This window comes from Serinus canaria, chromosome 1 (assembly GCF_022539315.1).
Source record: "Serinus canaria isolate serCan28SL12 chromosome 1, serCan2020, whole genome shotgun sequence".
Taxonomy (NCBI): domain Eukaryota; kingdom Metazoa; phylum Chordata; class Aves; order Passeriformes; family Fringillidae; genus Serinus; species Serinus canaria.
In genome coordinates, this window is record NC_066313.1 from 299,522 (window position 1) to 323,261 (window position 23,740).

A 23,740-nucleotide genomic window follows, 5' to 3' on the forward strand; every position below is an offset into this window, starting at 1 on the left:
ACCACAACAACCCTTGGAAATCAGAATTTGACACATTTAATGAATAAGGACAAATAAAAAAACCACAACAAACCAAAACTGTGTTCAAAGGGATTTGTTACTTCTCACTGCCTTTAGAAATACCCCCTCAACTCTACCAAAAACAACAGAACCCCTACGGCAGGGTGGGTTTTGCTCTCCACAGTTAAACTTTTTCATTAAACCAGAATAAGGCTGATCATTCTCTTGCCAGGCCACAGCACGGGTTTTGCTGGGGTGCAGCAGCTCCTCTCCACCAGCCACTGAGGACACCAGCCCCTGCCTGGGAGCACTCACCAGCCCAAGCTTCAGGAGTGCTGGGCATCACCCCTCTGGAAAATGTTTCACATCTGTCTGTCAGCCCCAGCACCAGCCAAGCAGGAGGCCCAGACCAAGAGCTCCTTTGTGGTTAACAGGATTGCTGTGCTTTATTCCTCTCCCACAACAGGTTCCTCAGGACCATGTGCCGTGGCACTCTTCCTTCAGCAGGCAGGTGATGAGATGTCCAAGGAAAAACTCTTCTCTTGTCTGGTTTATGCCTGTAAAAAAACCCTTCAGGCAACCCAAAACTTCCAAACCCTGCGATGCAGCTCGTGCTGTTCCCTGGTACCTGCCTGGTGTTATCAGCAGTGCCCTCTCATCACCCTTCCCTCTGACTCACTGGCCTCCAAGGCTAAAGATCCAGTTCTTTCCCAACAACAGCAAAGCCTTCCCCAGTTACTCTGGAGCCAATTGGGTGGGAAGCCTCAAGGATGTTTTTGTAAAGACAGAACACCAACAGTGTCCCAGTCTATAATTAGGCATCTGAGCAAGTTACAGAGGATACAAGTTCAAGGAAGAAGAGAGTAAGAGAATTTTATATGCATTGCTTTGTCCAAAAAAAGATTATGAAAGGCAGAGCAAAAACTATTTACCAGTCTTAGGGGGAAAATGAAGTACACTTCATTCACTTAAAGCCAAAGCAGATGTTCAATATGCGTGTCTGTGCCTGAAGACCTGCTACATTACTGCTGCTACCCAATGTGAACATCTGGACCAACCTGAAGAGCTGGGGGTGTACAAAGAGGGGAGGAAAACACCACAACTCCCCTCCTAACTTAGCACCAAAGGGGTGATTAAAAAAATACAATTTCATGTGAACAGGTTTAACAGCCTTTCAGGAGCTCCTCTAGATGTTGCCTCTAGCTGGCAGTTCCCGCAGCACTTAGTGAAGATGACTGAAATTATTGCAGTAACAAATAAAAACTTTTCTCTCATACAAAATCTAGTCCAGAGGGCTTCCTTACACAGTAAGCAGGACGCCTTGTGTAACCAGGGCTTGCCTGTTGTCTCCACAGCTTGCAGAGAGCCACACGAGAAAAGGGAGCAACACTCCCAAGCTGCCAGGAGGAGACAGAGCCAGCTCATTTCTTCTGGCAAAAGCCCATGATGGAGACCTGTTTGTTGGCTCTGCTGGCAGGAGCTGCCCCTTTCTTTGGGTTCTTCCTTTCCTCCTTTGGCTCTCTCTTGGTGGGCAGCATGGGTTGTTTCTGTGGAGCTGGTGCCTTGGGCTTGGGGAATTCATCCTCGCTGTCCGTGCAGGATTCGCTCTCGTAAACCTTCTCAGTCACTGGTGGAAACAACGGGGAAGGGAGCAGAGGAGGATGATGATGATGATGATGATGATGATGATGATGGTTAAGCCACCTTTACACCAAAGACCTCCCCACAGCAGCCTTCCCACTGCACTCCTGGAAAGGAATGCTTTGGGTTCAAGGAGCACGTGTCATACACAGGAATTAAGCCCAAAGTAAAGCAGTAGGAAATGACCTTGAGTTGTGCCAAGGAAGGTTTAGGTTGGGTGTTAGGGAGAATTCCTTCCCTAAAGGGCTGTCCAGCCCCAGTACAGTTGCCCAGGGAAGTGGTGCAGTCCTCATCCCTGCAGGGATTTAAAGCCCTGTGGATGTGGCACTTGGGGACATGGGCCAGTGCTGCCTTGGCAGTGCTGGGGGAACAGCTGGAGTCAATGACCTTAGAGGGCTTTTCCAAGTGCAGTGATGCTGAGATTCTAACTCATATGGCAAAGGCTGACAAGCAGCCATCAGCAAGTGATGAATCTGAAGGAGATCAGAATCAGTCGTTTGGCACTAGGCAATGGAACATCTACTTTATGGCTAAACCCCACCATTCTGACTTGGTCTGATTTCCACAGGGGCCAAAGCAATCAGATTTTCCAGGAATCCAGGCAAGACAACCTGGAGACATCCCCAAGCTGCTCTCACCAGCACATGGACAGCTAGGGAGGAGCAAAGCTGACGCCGCCCGTCTCCAGGGGCACAAACCCTTTGGGGCAGCTTCTTTCCACAGGGGTGGCCAGAGAGGGCAAATACAAAGAAATGCTTTATGAAAGATCAGTCCCTGTGTGTGCAATCAGGGACTCTGCCTGAAGGGGACTGCCAGCTCGCTGCTGTCAGCGTCCGGCGGTGGAAAGCCCAGGGATATAAAACAACCTCACGGAAATTAAACTGGAGTCGGCTCCGCTGATGAGAGCCACCGTCAGATCCCAGCAAATGCTCTTAGATCAGCCTTCCCAGCACTGCTCTGGGATTCTTCTGGTAAGCCATTTTTCTTTAGCAACCGTATTCTTTTAAACAGATGTCTTAACTTCCCTTCTTCTGGGAAACTGGCTTTCACTTGTAATAATGCATCAAATTAAATAGGGTTTCCTACGTCACCAGGGACTGGGAAGAGGAATGCTATGAAATCCTCCTGGGCAGAGCTAGCAGGACCTCAGACAGGGACTGCAAACCACGCAATCTCCCTTCAGAGGCTTCTCAGGGAGCAGCTTCCCCAGACCACTGGTGAATTTAAAACCCTTATCCTGCTGTCAGCCCTGTCAGGAACCACTGGGAAGTCCCGAAGCGTGCATTAACCCCTGCAATTGCAGTAGCACAGCTTAGATCAGCTTTCCTTGGCTGCAATCTCAGCTGAGCTCAGAAGCCTGTATGTGCAGCACCTATGGGTGCACAGAGGCACTCACTGATGCCCCACTCACAGCCGGACTCGCAGAATCAGAGTGGCTCACATGATGGGAGCTGTAAAATGCTCTAACACAAATTTCCCTCCAAGGCACATGTGGATGTTCCAGTCTCCAAGCCCATGTGTGTGCTTTGAAGTTTACAAAGTGCAAGGTAGAAACACACAAGCTGAAACCTCAGTAATTCCCCTTTACTAGAGACTAAGAGCAGGCCCTCAATCCATGGATTTCTGCTGATGCCTAGGAATGTTTCTTGTGCTTAACTCCACACACACTTTAATTGCTCAATTTCCCTCAAGGCTAATCCCTAAATTACTTTTGCTTTTTGACACCAATTCCTTGCTATTGCAGCTATTGTGAAAACCATCGTTTAAAATTGTGGAGAAATATAAAGTACAGCCTCATTCTAATGTTAGGATTAAAATCTCCTAAGACCTAGTGTTGGTTTTAAAAATAAAAAAGACAGGGAGAAGGGAAAAAAACCTCTATTTCAAAGAATAACTAAAATTCACATTAGCCTGGGAGATTTGCAAGTTATTTAGCCTTTGAATTGTTAGGCTTGTGCATGGAAAGGGTGTGGAATGGAAAGGAGAAGAGAAACTGGACAATAGCCAGGCAGCACGTTCTGCACAACAGGCTGCAGGATTTGTAGTAGAGAAAACAGCATCTCCTCTCCAGCCAGTTCCTCAGTATCCAGCTCCATCCCACAGGATCTGTCTCCCAAGGGCACAGCAGGGCCTTGCATTCCCTTTTCAGAAAGGGGATATGAACTGTAAAACCAGGAGTCTGGATCTGCCAAGGGACTATGAAACCCTGTGGGGGCAAAGGGCAGAGAAAGAAAGGCAATATTCCCAGCTGAACCCAGAAGAGACACCCCTCAGCTCTGGATGCAGAGCCTGTGCAACTCAGCTCCCCATCTAATGCTATTTTGTTCCATTTTCATTCCAAGCCTTTCAATGGCTCTGTCTGGGATGGGAGAGGAGAACACCCCACAGGGTAATCAGCCAAAGCTGTCAGTAACTCTGTGCAAGTCCAATTCCTGGACAAGAAAGCAGTACTTGGGATTTCAGTCCCAGTGCAGCCAGCTGCTGAGAGCCACAGCTTTGTGCTTCTCTAAAGGAGACACACCAAGTTAATGGGAAACAGAAGATGCAGCTCTGCAGACAGGTGCAAACAGACACAGGCTGAGTCTAGGCCAGGCAGCTCCGGAGCTGGGCCAGGAATGCCCGAGTGTCTGCATGGCCAGCACCACCACAGAGCTGGACAACAGCACCTCATCCTCCCCAGCACCACCACAGAGCTGGACAACAGCACCTCATCCTCCCCAGCACCACCACAGAGCTGGACAACAGCACCTCATCCTCCCCAGCACCACCACAGAGCTGGACAACAGCACCTCATCCTCTCCAGCACCACTACAGAGCTGGACAACAGCACCTCATCCTCCCAGCACCCAGAGCTGGACACAGCACTCATCCTCCCAGCACACACAGAGCTGGACAACAGCACCTCATCCTCCCAGCACCACCACAGAGCTGGACAACAGCACCTCATCCTCCCCAGCACCACCACAGAGCTGGACAACAGCACCTCATCCTCCCCAGCACTACCACAGAGCTGGACAACAGCACCTCATCCTCTCCAGCACCACTACAGAGCTGGACAACAGCACCTCATCCTCCCCAGCACTACCACAGACCTGTACAACAGCACCTCATCCTCCCCAGCACAGCCTGAGCTCCACTGACATCCCCTCAGCCCAGCCAGGATGGGGAACCAAAGCATCCCCACAATCCAGCTGACAACAGCATTACAAAATATGCATTCCATGCTCTCGCGTGTCTGAAGCCTCTAAAAAATCCCCCAAAACCCAAACCAACATAGTCTGAACGTTTGCATCTCTACTTCAGTGTCAGGACATGGAAGAAACAAATGCAGTGGTGTTACACAGTTTTCTGCAGGTCACAGGAGGAAGCAGAGTCCAGTCAGGCTGGAATTCAAAGCCTCTGGCTCTCAGGACTTCTGTAGGGACTCTTTGCCCTTCTGAAAGCAGAGCCACCCTTACCAGAAACAGAAACCCTGTGAAGTATTTAAGCCCCAGCTTATTCCCTGTTTATCTGGGATACTGTATGTTTCTTTAACATATAATCAAGTTTTGCACAACTCTGGATTTATCCTCAAAGGGGGGAAAAAAAATCCAACAAAGTTGTCTCAGCCAGAATTTATCCCAGACCCTAAATCTCTTTCTGTACCGTCTTTAAAAGCTTGCAGCTTTGGAGAGGAGAGTAAATGAGGGTGGTAATCATGATGGCAGGAAAAAAAGGGAAAAGAACTGAAAGAAAATCTGTGAATAATCAAAAAAGGGTAAGGATTCAGCTACAGCTCTTACTCCCTACCCAGGCCTTCACCAGAGGCTCAGCCCAGCAGTCTGGGAGCAGGAGCTCCAAGTGGGATAACTCAGTGATTTTGTGAACCTCTTTCTACCCTTGGAGAGACTGGCCTGTTAAAATGGCCAATAAAGTGATCTCCAGTGAGTGTAGGGCACAGCCAGCCTTACCCATGCAGCCCTCCTCTTCATCAATAAACATCTTGGATTTCAGCACGCGCTTCCGCTTCCTCTTCCTCCCTCCAGCTGACACCTGGGGGACATGGCAGCACTGTGAGAAACCAGGAGCTCCTTTCTCATTACCTGAGAGCAGGTCATCACTCCAATCTGCTCTCACCTCTGTGGATGCAGGCTCCAGCTCAGTTTTCAGAGCAGGTTCAGGGGCTGGAGATGGAGCTCTCTCTTCCTCGGGTGTGGGAGAGGGTGGGACATCTGCTAAGAAGAAGAACACCTTGATGGCACACGGGTCTGATGCTACACTCTGCGGTCCCCAAAGGAAGGAGGGTGGAATAGGATGGGAGAAGTGCCCCAGGGATTTTTGGTAAGCCAGAAAATTCAGTTCCACCAAGGAAAACTTAAAAAAACCAGGCACAGGAACTGGCAGGTTTTAGCTATACATTTCACTTACTTGTTAAAAAGAGTGACTGTATTTTGTTTAGAAATTAAAGGAGCTGGAGTGTGGTAAAACAGTTGTTGCTTCACTGGTGGTGCTACACATCCCAAACAATCCATGTTATCAGCAAAACACAAGAATTAAGTGCAATACATTATCACACATCCTAAAACTTTCATTTGAGAAGTTAAAAAATAACCCACAAAAATCCAAACCACCACAAAACCCAGAAGCTGACTCTCTCACTGTTTCATCTCCTTGCTCTCCTCGGGGTTCAAGGACAGGGACAGCAGGCTCTACTCAATGCCCAGACTGATCGAAGCAGTCCAGGACACCTTCAGGCATTTGTACGGAGCAAAGTGAGCTCTGGAGCCTCTAGGAGGCAGGTCAAAGTGAGACAAGCAGGGTTGCATAGCGAGGCAGGGTCACCCTCCCGCGGGGCTGGCAGGGGGACAGAGCTGCGGGAGACCCAAGTGAGAAAGGCTGCCACGCAAGTGCTGGGCTGCGGGGAGAGCTGGCAACGCGGGGACAAGCGGCTCCTGTGACCTATTGCTTCACCCCACACGAATGTGGCTGCCCTCATCCCACCACGGAGCCGCGATCTGGAGCTGTCCCGGGGGACCGGGGCCGTGTGAGGAGCCGGCGCTGCCGGGCACGCGGCCAGCTTGACCCCTGCAGGTTACCGAGGGCTGCAGCGAGACAGCGCTGGGCTGCCAAGGCAGCAATAAATCCCACTGCTCCAGCGAGGGCTCGGCCTCCCAGGCACTGCAGAGAGCGAGGCAGGGGAATGCAAACAGTGGGATAACACCACCGGGCTGTCACCCTGCTCCGGGGGCACAGCCGCACCACGGCGCTGCTCCGGCTGGAAGCGTGCGCTGCCCAGGGGCTGCGGGCAGCTCTGGGCTCTGTGCCCATCCCAGTCCCACACACACCCTGGGCTAAGGCCTCCCCAGACTGCCCAGCACCAAACCTGCACCACCACTGCCAGCCTGGCCTCTGCCCTTTGCAAGTATCTCTGGGAGAGGACAAGCTAAGAGGGCTGAAAACCAGCCTGGTGAAAAGCCTCTGCCACGCTCGAGCAGGGGCTGCTGAAGGCATTGTCAGTGTGCCAGCTCCACTGGATTCCTTGGGGGAAATTTGGGCTTTTTTCAGCTTCCTTCAAACAATTTCCCCAGCTTTTGGCAGGCAGAAGGCACCTTCTCCTCACGTCAGAGTGTTTAGGACTGCTATCAAGCTCTTTTATTACTTTATTATCCTCTTCTAGCCAACACAGCCCTCTGACATGTGATAACTCCTGAGTCAACCACTAGCTGCTGCCCACAGTTTGCTCAACAGCAACAGCTGCATGAAATAGATACAAGTTGGGCAACTGGATGGACCAAAGATGTAAATCCTGGCTTTGTTCGGTCTGCTCTGACCCTGCCTGGAAAAACTGTGAGAAGCTTTAGTGCTTCTGCTGTGGCTCTCCAAAACCCAGGGAGTTTGTAGGTCACAGTGCCACTGAAATCACCCTCCAAAGTGGCTGTAAAACACTTGTCAACACTGAGAAAGCTGCCTGTGTTGGTACAGCTGAAGCTGCCAAACCTCCTGTCCTCTGTGGGAGCATTTGTGGAGTTTGTTCTGGCACTGGAAGCAAAACAACCTGCAGTGACTAAGGAACCCTCACACCAATATAACTTTTTAATGAAAAATCATTTAAATGGAGAGGATTGTGCCTTATGGCCTCTCTGTGTTTCCAGCGTGGTACAATGTGCTGATGCTGCTGTAAGGAGAGCTTATTCAGGGCTGCTTTTAGTTCATCAAGAGCAGACTAACACAGAACAAGGCAGAAGCCCTGGCCTGACACACAATTGCCCACAAGCACTTCACATCAGCCATGCAGGCTGAGTTTCACACCCACAGAACCTTGCTAAGTGTGCCTGTCACTCCAAGCCCCCTTTTGCTCACTGATGCTGCTGATTCAAGTTGCCTCTGCCCTCTGGAGAAACCTGTTTCCAACCTTTCCAAGGATAGATGCTCTTCAAGTCCAGCTGCTGTACATATATTTCTTTTTTTTTTAATTTTTTTTTCATTCAACTCACAGTCTTCTACTTCTGTACTCAATATAATATTACCAGTTTGGACTCATTAAAAATATTCCAAACAATTAAATTCTGTCTTCTTTCATCTGGTTGGATTTAGAAGGGTAAGCAGCATGACCAAAGGGCTGAGTTCTCTGAATTCTCTTTTTCTCTTTTCAAAGGGCAAACTGAGTGATATCCAAATTTGTATACATGTGCTGTAATTTGCATAAATTTACAATTCCAGCGCACAGCACAAAGAAATGAAGAACAAAGAGGGTTCTGATGCAGGAGCAGCAAGAGCAGTGACTAAAAACCTCTCCAGTGCCTGACCACCCTCTTGGGGAAGAACTTTTCCCCAACATCCAACCTAAACCTGCCCTGACACAGCTCCAGCCATTCCCTCAGGTTCTATCCCTGGTCACTAAAGAGAATGCAAACCTTGGAATAAATGAGACCAGGAGGAACCCCACTCCAAAGCATTAATTGTTAAACATGTGCTGAGGTCACACAGGTGTCCCATAGAAGACCAGAGAGCTCTAACATTCCAAACTCCTGCCTGACCTCACAGGATGTGGATGAGCTGAGAGATTCCAGCCAAGCAGGGATGGGCTGATTTCAAAATTCCCTCCTCAGAGCTAAACAACTCAGCTTGTCAGCAGGGGAGTGATGAGGAAATGGAAAGACAAACATTTAAAGAAATAAATAGCAAAGACTGTGGGCATATATGTATATATATATTTTATAGCCAAACAATGAGCTTCCCACTGGAATGTGATGGAATTAAGGCTGATCACAAAGAACAGCTTCCTGAGGGATTTATCATCCTGTGGAATAGTCTAAGAAGTGATACATCCCTGATGACAAAGATAATTTGGAACTATGTGGGCAGCAGGGAAACGATGAAAACAGGCCTAGAGGTGGCATGGATACTGCAAAGATAGCAACAGGAGCCACCTCTCCCTGGCACTGCAGATCTTCCTGATGTCCTGGTTGTTGCCTATGTGACAGGCACACTAAATGAGGAATCAGCTCTGGCTCCCCCAAGGGACTCCACCTCCTCACCAGTACACCCCATTTGCTATTTCACCTTCTTTTTCTGGAGGCCCAGACCAAACTGGTGGTTTCAATTACTCCATAATTGTCTGTAATGATCCCTAGTTCCTTTCCTGAGCAGCTTGCTGGATGACTGTTCCATTTAGCACATACTCCCGAGCTCAATTCCAATTTCTTTCCCAGTTATCTACATGGAACGGCATTTGTCACCTCAATTATCCAAATTCTTTGGGATCCAGCCCTGCTGTTCCTCATTACAAGCCCAAATCTTGCAGTGTTTTGGGCACCCCACTCCTGTCACACCACCCAGGAGACGCACAGTCGCATCCATCGCATACGGCTCAACTGCTTTGCCTCCAACTTCCCTATTATCCCTTTTCTTTTTGGATGTCTTGCTTCCAACACTGTCTTCCAAATCCCTTCTATGACCAGACGGAACGTAGACACTAACAATGACCCTGTGGGGAGAGGGAGGCCACTTGTGAGTGTTCCCTCCCCACATGAACTGGCTCTGACCAGCCCTATGGCTCTGGAAGGCGCGCTATCTTTCACAAGAGATTTGGGAACCTCCTTCCCACGCGTCAGGGGCACTGGCAGCACACTTGGTGAGGAGACAGCCAGGTCTGAGCTAAGCTTAAACAAAGACTGAAGCTTTGTTTTGAGATATCTCAACACTATGCCCAAGTGCTTGCAGCACAAAGATAAACAGAAAGCTCAGGCTACAGCCATTTAAACGGTCTTTAGTCCTTTAAACTATTCCCTCAATCACCGACCAAGGGATTTGGAGAGAAATGTTTTGGAAAGCAGGCCCCTGACCTACATGGCTGATTGTTTACAGATCTTCTTACCTTCCTCATCACTGCTGTCAGACACAAGTTGTTTGATTCGCTTCCTTTTTTTCTTGACATTTTCAGGATCTCTTTCTTCCTCGTCATCTGACCTATCTGCTCTCTTCGTTTTACTGCACAAAAAGTAAAGGCAAAAGAAAGGGAATGAACACGCCTTGTCTCTCACGTGTGCATGAAACCATCAGGTGCACTTGGACGAGCACATTCCTCATGGAAGAAAATCAAATGCCTCTTAAAAACCTGAGCATCACAGACTCTGAACTGCTGTACACTCACTGCACAACCAGGCATAGGTGCACGAGCATTTCCAGGCCTCTCAACCTTCCCCAGATGCAGCTCTCCAAAACAAGGAGGATTTCTTTAGCCCCTCTGCAGTTCAGCCCAGTACCTCACCTCGCTTGGCCACAGCAGCCTGGCAAGAGCCTACTTCTGATCTTGTCTCTTTAGCTCAGGCTCCCAGTGTCCCCAAAAGCATCACTCAGAAGCTCTTTTGACAGACTGCTTGCCACTGACTGACTATGAGGTAGTGTCTCAGAATCCTGGAGCCATTTTTAAAGACTACTGGAAAAATAAAATAGCTTCTTTCTTTTTAATGTTGGCGAGACGTGTCAGACGAACAAGCCTGGAGGCTAAAGGCCCACGTATCCTCCAAGAGCTGGGACAGCCCAAGTGGCCTTCCCAACTCCAGGCTGCCAACACCTCCAGGCCCTTGGCTTCTTGGACAAGACTATCACTAAGACAAGCGGTTAGTGCTAGCTGCGATGGTGGGCTGGGTGGTGTGCTTACCTATTCACTTAGAAATGGATTGAGACCACCAATTAATTACTCATAGGCCACCAGAGAGCCATCAGACTGTAGTGATTCTTTGTCTCTGTCAGTTTGGGTTGGATTAAACACAAAGGGCTGAACTTAAAATTAACTTGGAGCCTCAGCCCAAAGTAAACCCGTGGCATTGAAAGCAGCCCTACATGAGCTATGGAGATCAACAAGCACAACTTTGTGCTGCAAGTTGTGTACATACAGGCTGGGGAATATCCCACCTTCCCTGCAGGACAGGTGCTCCTGCCAGCCCTCCCTCCCCACGCTGCCTGCAGGGTCTCTCCCAGGCTGCTCACAGTGGGAGGCTGTCTTGTGGAAAGCCATCCCCTCCCACTGAGGACAACCTGGGCCCTGTCTCTTCCCATGTGCAATGGCACCCACGGCCCCGAGGCACCCACAGCAGCGAATGGAAAAGAAAGACCAGGAAAGAATCCTGACAGATAAATTTAGTCAGGTTTAACACAGTTTAGTAGATGGAAACAGGAGGTGAGCCAGCAGTGTATGACCAGCCAGCTCCATGCAGGCTGTCCCCAAGCAGGGGACACAAAAAGGGACTCTGAAAGGCAGACCCACCTTTTCTTGTCCTTTTGCTGAATTCTGGCAGACTCTGTTTTCTTCCCAGGTTTCTCTGCTACAGTATTAGGAGATGACTCTGGTTCTGCTACAGCAACTGAAGGCTTCACTACTTCTTTCTCCTCCTTTGGCTGCTCAGGCACAGAGTTGGCTTTGAGTTTATCTGTGAATAAACCATTCAAAAAGAACAAAAACTGGGCATTCAGTCTGAATGACAACTTACAAAGCAGCTGGCTAGCTCTGTGCACCAGGATGGCAGACAACAGTACCCATCGTGTATTTAGGGATCTAGACTGGCCAAGCTGTATCAGACATGGGAAAAAGAAGGGCATGCTTTAATTTCTAGGTGATTTTCCATGCTTCTGCTGTTCCTGATGTCAAGCCACCATGTGTGCTGCAGCAGTTAGAAGTCTCTGGAAGAGGACTGGGAGGCAGTGGCAGGAGAGGCTGCTGGGAGGGCCACAACATGGTGCCAGTGGCTTTCTGGGAGTGCTGGGAAAACAGGCTGGTTGCTTCCCTGGGCAAGGGCAAACAGCACTGGAACAACAGCTCTCTTATTTATGATCAACTGCAGAAAGCCCAAGGACCCCAGTGCTGTTAACCCAGGGCTTTCTGGCAGTGGTGGAACCTTTGAAGCCAGGAGAGACATGCACGTAGGGAATAAATCTTTCTCCTGGAATCCCACCCTCTGTTCCATACACATAATCATTTCCAGTTCTGCTCAGTCTGCTCCTTCTCTGCAGCCACCTCACAGGTTTCCTCTGTGTGCTCCCTGACAGGACTCAGCAGAGAAGGGAACCCTTTGGGAATGATGGAAGTGCATCCCCAAAGCCTGCCCCATCCCCACTGGGTCACCTTTGCCATGCCTCTTTGGGTTCTCAGCACATGAGCTTTGGTCTAGGGCTCTCCTCAGACCTGTAGAATTTACTCCAGTTAACTGTAGTGACTGTCCTTGGGCTGAGAGTGTCCTCAGCTCCCCCAGGCTCACCAAAACAGGGACTCCAAGAGTCCCAGCAGGGCTGTGCCTTGTCTGCTCAGAGTTGGAACTGTCCCCTGCAAGCTCTGACAGATGTCTGTTACAAAGTGAATTTTGCTGTTTACTCCCTCCCAAAATTCCTCTTTGAAGCCTCCTGTACTCTCTAAGGGAATCTTTGAAGGAGGTCCCACAGCTCTTTTCCAATATTTAAAAGCTTCAGCATAGCTTCTTTTGACTTGGGTAATTCATAGGGGACCTGTAGAGGCCACCTAGTCCAAACCTCTGCTCAAAGAGACAGCCCACCCCTCATTTTTGTTCTCCATGTATCAGTCCTTCAGCTTTTAGGAAAGAAATTAACCCTAAAACTAACAATGGGCTCCTCAGTGCTGTGTGATGAAAAGCAAGCACCATTAACATGCCCTGCAAAACAGGTTTTGGCAAACAGCTCACCAAGAGCTGGTCTTCCAGCCAGGAGAACTCACTTTAAATCAGATTTCTTCTGCACTAAAAATCCTTCCTGGGTTAGTCTGCTCAAATATGTCATTTTAATTGATCTCACTCCAGCAAGCTTTTTGTCTGAAAAATTCCACTGAAAACTCTTAATTTTTGCTTTAAAAGCTGTGTGCTAAAACATTAACCCCGTTGAGTGCAAAAGAGCAGAAGAAAGTATGGAAAACTATTAGGAAAGAGGGGATATAAAGAAAATCCAATGAGTTTGGCAGAGTAGGGATGGGGAGGAAGAACTCTGCTCCTTTCTGCATGCCTCCCATCACGGCTCTAGTATAAAACACTTGATTCTACTGATTATTTTTAAATTTCTACTCAGCTTAAATAAAGTATAATTTATAAAAAACCCTTCAAATAATCCTCAGGTTTGTTTTTTTTTTCATTTGTTTGTTTGTTTGTTTGAACAGGCTGTTCCCAGACCATGATGGCCTCTGAATACAGAAAAGCACTTACTCATAGCAGCTTTCCCAAAGAAGTTGTTCATGATGCTGTTCTTTGTTAGTGGCTTGCTGCTTGCTGCAGACACCTGGAAGCAAAGAGGGGAATAAGCACAGGAATTGCTCCCAGCCTTCAAGGTGCACAGCAAAATAACAGACAGCATTTGTTCCCACTGCCTTAGATTTCAGCAGATTTAGCAAATTCTCTGCTTTGGAGAGTTTGAAGATGCTCACTAGCCACCACGTGCATCACAGGGGCCAGAGCGAGTTCCTAAGGACTCCTTAGCCAGGCCTTCAGATCTGACTTGGGGCACATTCCATTACTGAAATAATGCTTGGGACTAGAGTCAGCCCCCAGGAAAGAACTGTTCTGTTTGCAAACCATCAGTGCCTCAGGTCACAGCAGCCAACAGAGGAAAGAACAGGGATTGGCCAAACCAGGAAGGCTTTATCCAGCTCCTCTGGCATGTAGGCTGTTTGCAAGGAAACATAACTGCACCAATGCGACCACCACAGTGAGAAATCACACTCACAGCACACAAGAAAGTGCAGCCTCTAATCCAGCTTATTTTCATGCAAATAAAAGGCAACCAGACACTAAAGTTCCCAAACACTGCACATTTCACCAGTTTTAAACTCCCTGTAAAAATCAGAAAAAGGAACCCAAATGTTCTCAGTTGTTATAAAAATGCCAAACCATCCACAGGGAGCGTTACCATTTTAACACCCATTTTTCTGGCCACATCGCTCTAAAAACAATTAAACTAATTAAAATGAAAACATAATCCTATCCTGGAAACACAGCAGTCCACAAGATAAACAATTTAGTCTTGCACAGGTCAAGCTCCGAAACTTCCCTCACCCATCAAGTTTAAACACCTTGATACTTTTAAGACCTGGGCTTCTCACGTTTCACTTATTGCTCAAAACAAATCCTTTTAAGCACAATGGAGAGAGCAAGATCCTCAGCTGGTGTGTACATTGGGATAGCTGGAGACAGCAGAGCATTGTCTCCATAAGGAGACCCGGCTCACTGGGAATGTCAGAGCTGTGGCAAATACTCTTCTGTGGAGACACCCAGTGTGTGGGGGTTTTTGCCCCATGTGACAGTTAGACACTTCCAAAGGACCCCTGAGCACTCCCAGTGGGAGGTGGGCTGGGCAGGAGGAGCAGTGCAGGGGTGGCTGAGCTCCCCCAGGCGGTGTGCAGGCTGAGGTAACTTACACCTGGGGCCTCCCTGGCCTCTGCCTTGGCCTCCTTAGCTGTGTCCTGGGCTTTGGCCGCTGCTTTGGCTGCAAACATGCCCATGATGCCTTTGTGCTGCTGCGGGGGGGGCCTGGCAGCGCGGGGCCCGTGGCCATTGACGGTGCTGGCGGCATCGGGGTCCCTCTGCCTCGGGGGGCTCTGCGCGGGCGCCGGCGCCCGGGGGGCCTCGGGCGGGGTCCTGGGCACGGCGGCGGCGCAGTGGATGGCACTGAACCTGTGTGATGGAGGGAAAAACCCCGTTAGCCTCCTCAGCTCCGGGTGCTCACCTCGCCTTCCCCCCCCTGCAGTGCCATGCTCCTCCGGGCCTGTGCGCTCCTGTTATGGAAAAAGGAGCAACTGAATCCGTGCGTGGGACAAGAAAGAAAGGCTGGCACAGAGCAAGAGACCTCTGATGAAAAGATCAGCTGAACCTGTCAGCAAGAGCCACAGTGTTCACACATCAAATGAGCTGTGCAGCTTTCCTGGGGGGTAAAGGCCTTCTCCACAGCCAGGCTAGACAAGGAGCAGGCTGCATTTTATTCCTAAACGGGTTACGCTCTCTAAAGCCTGAGGCAGAAGTTGTACGGCTGTGTGAGGATCTAAAACATTTACATGATGCTCTGACAAAGCCCACAGCTGCTGCAACAAGCAGACCCACTCAGCCAGGTAAGCAAATCCCAGCTGAAACTGAGCAGTTGAAATGGGTCAGAAAATATCCAAGACATTCCGATGTACCTACACAAAGTCGTCTCCATGCAATCCCTGAGAGCGAGAAGCAGCTTGGATTACAATGGTCTGAAACTCGATTGTTTGGGGATGTGGAGACACAAGAACTAAATGACGTGCCCACAGTTACAGCACAGCTCACTGACAGTCAGGAATAGCAGCTCCCAAAAATAGCTGAACTCTGCTCCCCACTGTGCAAATCACAGGCGACGCTTTCCAGATTTCCCACAGAAATGCCACAAAAGAGCCCAGCTCACGCCTCCCAGCCCACTGAATTACACAGCATATTTTCATTTGCCTAAGAAACAAGGCAGCCTTCTGCCAGTTCATTTCTGTGCCTCAGCACTAGCTGCTCACATGCACAGTCCACTTCTACTCCCATCAGGATCTGTATTAACAAAACAACATCATCTCCACAGCATTCCCAGGCTGCAGCAGCAACCTCTTGACATTCAAACCTTTAAAGGAAGGAAAACAGACATTGAACAAAAATAATCCCACTCTCCTTTACACTTTCAATCTGTTTTTAACATGGTTAATACAGCTCTCGGGGCACCATGAGCTCCTCCTCTAAACACCACCAACCCTCCAATATATAACATTGTCACAAATAATATTGCCAATTGTTATGCCGACTGTGCAGCAGAGCTCAGCTAACCTTGCCATATTTCCAAGTCAGCTTGCCTTGATGCTGCTGTGTGACTATACCTTTATGGGCTTGACCCAAAATTCACTAAATAGCCACTGAAAAAACAGGCAATACTTGGACTCTGCTCTGCAAACAAGGAGCTGCTTCTGTTTGGAAAGCTGGCAGTGGCAACAGACATTAAATCCAGATATTGGTATTAGTTAGTACATCTAACCACCTCTGCTGTCTTCACTGCAAAGGAGGTCCCACAGAAACCCAGCAGAGAACAAAGATCCTTGTCCCAGAGCTGTGAAATACCTGTGCAGACAGGGAGGTTCTGTTTGCTACAAACCTCACACAATAAAACCTCTGGCTTTTGCAGGTCCTGCAGGAATCTTTTCCCAAGTGTCACAGACAATCCACGCAGCTGGCAAGAGAGGGGGAATGATCACACATGAAGAAAGTGGAATTTTTCTTAGTTTCCTTGGGAAATCCTGCTTCAAAGCTGGATTTACAGGCAGGCTTCAGAGAGCTGTGTCAGAACCTGGATTATCTAAACCTCCTGCATGTTTAAATCCCAAAGGATCCAAGTATCCCTAAGGCACAAGGGTCACCATACTGGGGTGCTTAGAGTTAACAGAGTGGAACAAGGCAACTGCAGCCACACCCGGGGCACGTGGCTCCACTGAGGTGGGATCACCCAGCTCCTTCCAGGGCATCCACCCTAACACACAGCTCCTATTTTCTCTGCCACTCTCTTGTCAACACTTTGGATAGAACCACATTTCTCCTCTCAGATCCTATACTCTTCCTATGACACACCCTTCAGGCATCCCCCTTCAAACCAGATTGGTCATGGCACCGTGCATCCCCATGACTTCCAGCTGAAGCTGTCCTGGTGGGAACAACACACAAGTGAGAAGCTGCAGCTGCCAGGCGCTGCTCAGGAGGGAGCCAGTGACTCCTGGGGGCTGCATCCCTTCCAGCTCTGCTCCAGCTCCACCGGCAAGGACACGGTGCTGCCTGGACTGCTCTGTGTGCTTCTCCCAAGTCTCAGAGATCACAGCCTACTCTGAGCTGCAACAAACCCACAGAGACCAAAGCCCAGCTCCTGGAGGAGGAGCTCCTGTGAGGCATCTTCAGAGAACTGGGCTGGATGAGTCCAGAAGATGAGAACACAGTTTCACAAAACAGAAAGCAAACTCCTGTAAATGCTTTGCTGAGCACACCATTCATGTTTTATCAGCCTGTTTCAATTTTCTCTTCCTGTGTGGCTGAGAGCTGGATTTAAATGGTTGTGATTAAGCGTGGCCTGGAAAAGACAGAAATGTTTCCAGCCATCAGACAAGCAAGGTACTGGAACAGCCTCCTTGTCAGAGTAAGGACCAAGTGAACCAACATTTGGCTCAGTTTACACAACAACCACACAATGTGCTCTTTGGGCACTGCTCTGGCAGGACTTGGAGGATATCTTTTCCCAGCTCTCTAAAGGTCTAGGCCTATCTAGTGAGCACTGGAGTGTGGAAGTGCTTCAGAAGGCAAAGGGAGGCAGGACTCACTTGCTGCAGTGCTGCAGGTTTGCTTTGACAATGTCGTAGTCGGTGTTGTAGAGGGGGGAGCTGTCCTTGAGCAGGGCCTTGTGAATGCTGTACACGTGCACACTGGCAATTGTGGACAGCTTAGACTTCATTGCTGGGGAGAAAGAGAGAGAAAAAAAAGCCCTCTGTTAGCACACCCAGAAAGACTGACAGACCACTTGACAGCAAAACATGAATATAAAAAGGTCCAACCACACCTTCTCCCAATGCTCAGCCATGAGGAATTCAAGGCAGCAAACTCCACAAGCCAGTCACGTTTTCCACTACACACTCTTGGTTCTTGCACAACTGACTTAGGAGGGATCTCTCTGTGTTTGCCTTCCAAACATCCAGTGTTTGGGATGCAGAATAGCTGAGGGAGTACCTAAAGCTAAGGCAGAAGGTAGCTGGTCACTGCTTTCTGCCACTGGGGCTGTGTCCAGCACCACAGTGTCACCCCTGCCAGTCTGCTGGAATGAAAACTGTGTCTCTTTTATGCTACTCAGACTGCAACCCCCTTGAGACCAGGGTTGGCTTTCAGGAATTCTTTGTTCATTGCTTATATTGTTCTTTCCACACAGTCCTGGTCTGAGGCTGAGCTTCTAGGCACTGTAAAAATACACACAGTAATCATTTCTTGGGGCCAGTCCTAGACTATGCAGCCCTACTCCCATCAAAAATCTCAGCCTCTTCCAAATACAAGTCATACCTTTGGCCTGCCTTCCAATACAAAAACCATGAGCAACCCTTTCCTCCACAGCGGAACAGTGTTACACAGCACACATAACTCAACAAACATGACACAGAGTAGTTGCACTGCCTGACAATCTCCTACTCCGAGGAAAACAGCCTGAGCTAGAAATCCACTGCAGATTTCCAACAACGCAAGTCCCTCAAACAAAGTGAGGTCATTAGCTCACATCCTTAAGGTCACAAATACCACAGTGTGCTCTCAAGTGCCAAAGGCGTTGTTTGAAAGTGATGAAGAGCCTGTAGCTGTGTTTCAGTTCTGTGGGTGAGATTTCATCAGCAGGACCAGAAAGACGGTGAGACAACAGACAGTGCACTCAGCAGTGTTGCAACGGGGTTTTTTCCACCTTTCCCTGACAAAAGTGAGGTAAATGTTCTATGAGAAGGATTCAACAGCCACGGGACTCGGAGCAAGACAGCAATTGCATTGAACCAACAACCACAATTACCAGTTTCAGCATTCTTGGGGGCCTGAAGGCTCCCAGTTGTTCTGAGACACTACTGGTGCATTGCTGTCTCCCTGCTGTCAATGGCAGGGAGGTGGAAAAGAACCAGTGACAAAAAAAAAAAAAAAAAATCTGACCCAATTCACAGGCCTGAAGGTATTCAGCTGCTGGCTCAGACACTCCAAATTCTGAGAAACAGCTGGTACAAAAAGTACACACCTGACCCCAAGAGCCTGGCTGGGCATTTACGTGCAGATGGCAAGTTCTGAGCTTTGCTCATTTTGCTGTTCTTTCAAAGAAAAAAGTTAAAGCCACACAACTTTCCCAGCCTGCTTACCTTCCAGTTTATCCTCCCTCACTACTGCGACCTTGTGGCACTGCAAAAAAGAAACACAACCTTAAAACCTGAGCTTGTATGCAAGACTGCTACTTTCAGTTATTAAATAACAAAGTCTAACTTGCAGCACAGCACTGCCAATGCCTTTAAACACATCAGTTTTTAAAGCTCTGAAACGTGCTCTCTGGCCAGTCTTTAAGGTCTATACCTGCTCCAGGACATTTAACAGGCTGTGGTTAATACTCGGAGGATCCAGAGAGACACACTGAAAACCCCACCACTAATTCTGTGTTAAACAGATACCATGGACCTATGTGAAATCAGGGAAAATCCTGCTAAATTCAGGTTAAAAACATGACACTGCCTGTGCAGCTTTAGTTAAATACATCCCATTATACAGAACTAATGCAATAAATAATTACCTTCCACTTCAGGCAGATTTGAGGATTAAAAGACAATATTCCATTCATGTGAACCAGTTAATTATTTTGGAGAACAAAAAAAAGGTTTGTTGGGGTTTTTTTTCCAATCTACATATACAAGCCAGGACACCCTTAGATTTACTATTCCTAAAAGAAGAGTGGATCATATTGTAATAGATATTTGTAATATACTGTAATAGGTATTTAAAAACACTTAGTGGGATGTCAAAGGCATTTAGTGTCTGGCTCTTAAATTTATCCGTGGGCAAAGCAGAACAGACACTGAATTTTCTCATCTTCTTTTAAAAACTTCTGGGGTATCTGCCTGAAGTTTTAGCTGACATTCCTCAAAATCTGACAAGCAGCAATGAAGAAAAAGAAATTAATTAAGCAGCAATTCCTTCACTTAATAAGTTGAGACACTTTAAATATAAAATACTGTAAATTAATTTATGTTTTGTTCACCAGGATTAAGAAGTTGCTTTAATTAGGCAGCAAAAGAGCAAGTGGCAAGAAAAACCACAGGCAGGTAAGAGGATAACCAAGGACTGGCAGTCCTGGCCCCTGAGTGCAGAAAGCAGCAAGGAAAGAGCGTGCAGTGTTAAGAGGAGACTCCAGAGGGATTTCCATGGCTCTCCCTGCAGGAGTGCTGCAGCTGCATCCGCAGCATTCCGGCTACACCTACTGCCAGTAGGCAGCAGTGCAGGGCTCTCCCAGCTGGGCAGGGCTGTCCCAGCAGTGCAGGGCTGTCCCAGCAGATTTGAAAATAATGGGGGACAAAAGTCACCTTCATATAGCTTCCCTTGGTGGAAGATTCCCTGCCTGTGCCAAGGGACTGGAAGGACATGAGCTTTAAAGTCCTTCCCAAGCCAAACCATCCAGTGACACTGTGATCTTGTTTTAAAAAACACAGAAGCTGCTACGACAGAGTTAACAAATAATTATTTATTCCTATGTCAGAAGTCACCTGTTTGTTTCAGATACATTAAATATAACAGCACAGGTTGGCAATGCCCTGGCCAGTTCTAGTCAGCCAAGAGATTTGTTATTTGCAAAAGAAATGGGGGGAAAACCTGTTAAACTTGGGCTGTAAATGTGACACTGCTTGTGCAACTTTAAATATTCCATCATACAAAACTAATGCAGTAAATAATAACCTTCCAATTCAGACAGATTTGGAGACTGACAGAATATTTAATGCATGTGAATCAATTTATTGCTTAGCAGAACAAAAAAAAGGTTTGTTGGGGTTTTTTTTCCAATCTACATATAAAGGCCAGGACACCCTTAGATTTACTATTCCTGAAAGAAGAGTGGATCATATTGTAATAGATATTTGTAATATATTGTAATAGGTATTTAAAAACACTTAGTGGGATGTCAAAGGTATTTAGTGTTTGGCTCTTAAATTTATCCGTGGGCAAAGGGAGCAGACACTGAATTTTCTCATCTTCTTTTAAAAACTTCTGGGGTATCTGCCTGAAGTTTTAGCTGACATTCCTGAAAATCTGACGAACTAAACGCCTTAAGCAGCAGTTCCTTTGCTTAATCAGCTGAAGCACTTTAAATGTAAATTGCTGTTAATAAATTCCTGTTTGTTCTGTTCACCAGGACTAGAAAGCTGGTTTAATGAACAAGAGAACTCCAGCTGCAGGTGTGCTGCTGTTGGTTATTATTCCCTGCCACACGAGCTGTCCCTCCCAGCACCCCTCAGGCCCTTCCAGGCCATAGCACACCCTGGCACGGGGCTAAGCTGACCTCAGAAGGGCCCCTCCACAAGGTTTTGTGATCTCTGCTGCCTCACAGCAGCGAGGGCATGGAGGTGGGTGCTGGCAGGATCTGAGCGAGTTAGTGAGGAACCCTGGAGTGTTATCCAGCACTATGTTCCCAAACCATGGCCAGCTGATCCTCCTGCCTGCTGGGACAGACCCTGAGCCTTCTTCTGTCCCTGCCCAGGAGCCCTGGCACACTGCAGCTCCTGCTGCAAGGAGCCAGTGCAGCCTTGACCCCAGGAGCACAGGACGAGGCAGGAGACACCACAACAGAGGCTCCCAGACAGACAGAGCCCAGAGAGAAGGAATCACTCACAACGTGTCCATTCTGGAGGAGGTTCCCTGCTACCAGGTAGGTGACGTGGAGCTGAGCTCCCGAGTTCTCCCTGCGCTTCCTCTCCACGTAATCGTAGAGCATCCTGCACAAAAGAGACCAGGGTTAGCCACAGAGAGCCTGCAGGCCCCTGCCAGGGAGGGACTGCACACATGGCAAAGCCAGCCTGGCATGGGCACCTGCCAATGGCACACCATTTCCACAGGATTCATTCCATCTCCTCAGCACACTGCCAATGGCACACCATTTCCACAGGATTCACTCCATCTCCTCAGCACACTGCCAATGGCACACCATTTCCACAGAATTCACTTTATCTCCTCAGCACACTGCCCATGGCACACCATTTCCACAGGATTCACTCCATTTCCTCAGCACACTGCCAATGGCACACCATTTCCACAGAATTCACTCTATCTCCTCAGCACACTGCCCATGGCACACCATTTCCACAGGATTCATTTAATTTCCTAAGGGTTAATTTTCTGAGAGCCTTGCTCCTCTGCCACTGTGGAGAATCCCAGTCCAACAACTACAGAAACCAAAGGGCAAATGATTTAACAGTATATAATACATGTAATAATACATAATAGTACATATAATTATTTTAATGTAATGTAATGTAATGTATTGTAGTGTAATGTAATGTAATTTTATATAATATATAATACATATATATTATATATAATATACATAATAATATTATATATGTGATATGTTATATATTATAGATAATTTAAATAATGTATTTTAATATAAAAATGCATTTTGTAGTATATATGTAAAAATACATATAATATCATATATAATAACATATATGATATATATAATGTATAAAAGATATAAATATGTATAAAATATATATTATTTATAATAATACATATAATAACATATTTTTAGTACAAAAATGAATGTATAGTATATAATACATATAATAATAAATAGAATAGAATAGATATAATATATTCATAGATATAATATATTACATCTGTAATATAATATATATTATATGTGAGATGTATATTATATATTATATATATAATGATACATACAATAGATATAATATATATTACATGTCTATTATAATATATAATATGTAAGAATAATATTTGGATGTAATATGTATATTATATATACATATACATAGAATAATGTATTTTTTGTATATTCTACATAATAGTACATAAAATAATGTATTTTTTAGTACAGCAATAGGTTTAACAGTGTCTCACAGCGGGTGTCCCAGCCCCAGGGCAGGTTGTTCCCAAGCCCCTCCTCCAGAAAGGCATTCCCTGAGGGAGGAACTGGGAATTCCTGGGTGCAGCCGGGCCCAGCAAGGCAGCCAGGCACAGGGAGAGACACGGCCCGAGAGGACGGGCAGGGCTGTTCCCGCTCTCCAGAGGAACACTTTAAGGGGCTGGGAGCGGGAATGAACCGGGAACTGAGGGAATTGGGCAGGCTCCCGGGGATGCAGGGACACCTACTGTTTGGCCTGGTTCACGTGGACGCCCAGGGTGTAGCTCAGCCATTTGTAGGTCACCTGGAGAGGGAAAAACAACAAAAAATCCACTTCAGCGAGGAAACCTTGGCCTCTCAGTCCGATCCATGGAACTCCTGAGGCACCCCCCTCCCTTCCATGGACCGCCGTGCCCCACAGAGCGCTCTGAACTCCTGGGAGCTGTCCCAAAGGGGTGGGGGGAATTCTGTCCCTGTCCCGGCCCGGGGACACCACCGCGCCCATCCCAGGATGCCGGGCTGCAATCCCAGCCCTGCCCTCACTCTGAGCAGGTACATCCCTGACACCTGCTCCTGCTCTGCCTCTGAAACCAAGCCCCAGGCTGCCAACACAACAATTAAATCCTCGCTGGTCTGCACTGCTCCTGGAGCAAGCCACGAAACCACAGGCTGAGAACGTTCACACTGCCAGACAAGCTGCACCGACTTTGCCGCACCATTTTCTAGGCAAAACCCATTCCATTCCATTCCATTCCATTCCAATTTTCTTCCCAAGCGAATTTTTGAGATAAACTTGGAAAGGAACAGACCCACGCAGAAAACCATCAGCTTTCTGAACTGCCTTCAAAACAGCTGAGGACGTGGGGAAGAGAGGAGGGGAAACGGGGGGAGAGGAGGAAGAGAGGGGAGAGGGAAGTGGGGAGGAAAAAGGAAGGTAAAAGGAGGAGGAAAAGGAAGA

The 23,740-nt window shown here is 47.7% G+C and overlaps 1 protein-coding gene and 1 long non-coding RNA gene across 3 annotated transcripts; both read right to left on the minus strand.

The window, feature by feature from the left end:
- Nucleotides 1–13: 13 nt before the first annotated feature.
- Nucleotides 14–23,112, minus strand: POLD3 (DNA polymerase delta 3, accessory subunit). Of its 2 annotated transcripts, none has more exons than XM_018916911.3 (11): nucleotides 23,031–23,112; nucleotides 21,529–21,631; nucleotides 19,019–19,058; nucleotides 17,468–17,600; nucleotides 14,534–14,789; nucleotides 13,326–13,398; nucleotides 11,390–11,552; nucleotides 9,998–10,110; nucleotides 5,758–5,852; nucleotides 5,592–5,673; nucleotides 14–1,627 (listed from the first exon to the last, which is right to left on the minus strand). In XM_018916911.3, the coding sequence occupies exons 2-11, from the start codon at nucleotides 21,628–21,630 to the stop codon at nucleotides 1,422–1,424; spliced, it is 1,263 nt and encodes a 420-aa protein (XP_018772456.1). In that variant the 5' UTR covers nucleotide 21,631; nucleotides 23,031–23,112; the 3' UTR covers nucleotides 14–1,421. The 2 variants fall into 2 exon arrangements, with proteins under 2 accessions (XP_018772456.1, XP_018772455.1); XM_018916910.3 differs by having other exon boundaries at nucleotides 5,758–5,855.
- On the minus strand, nucleotides 1,642–5,580 carry LOC127059625 (uncharacterized). Its single transcript, XR_007777634.1, has 3 exons — nucleotides 4,666–5,580; nucleotides 4,584–4,624; nucleotides 1,642–4,471 (listed from the first exon to the last, which is right to left on the minus strand). It is a non-coding gene; the product is annotated as an uncharacterized LOC127059625 (long non-coding RNA).
- Nucleotides 23,113–23,740: the final 628 nt, after the last annotated feature.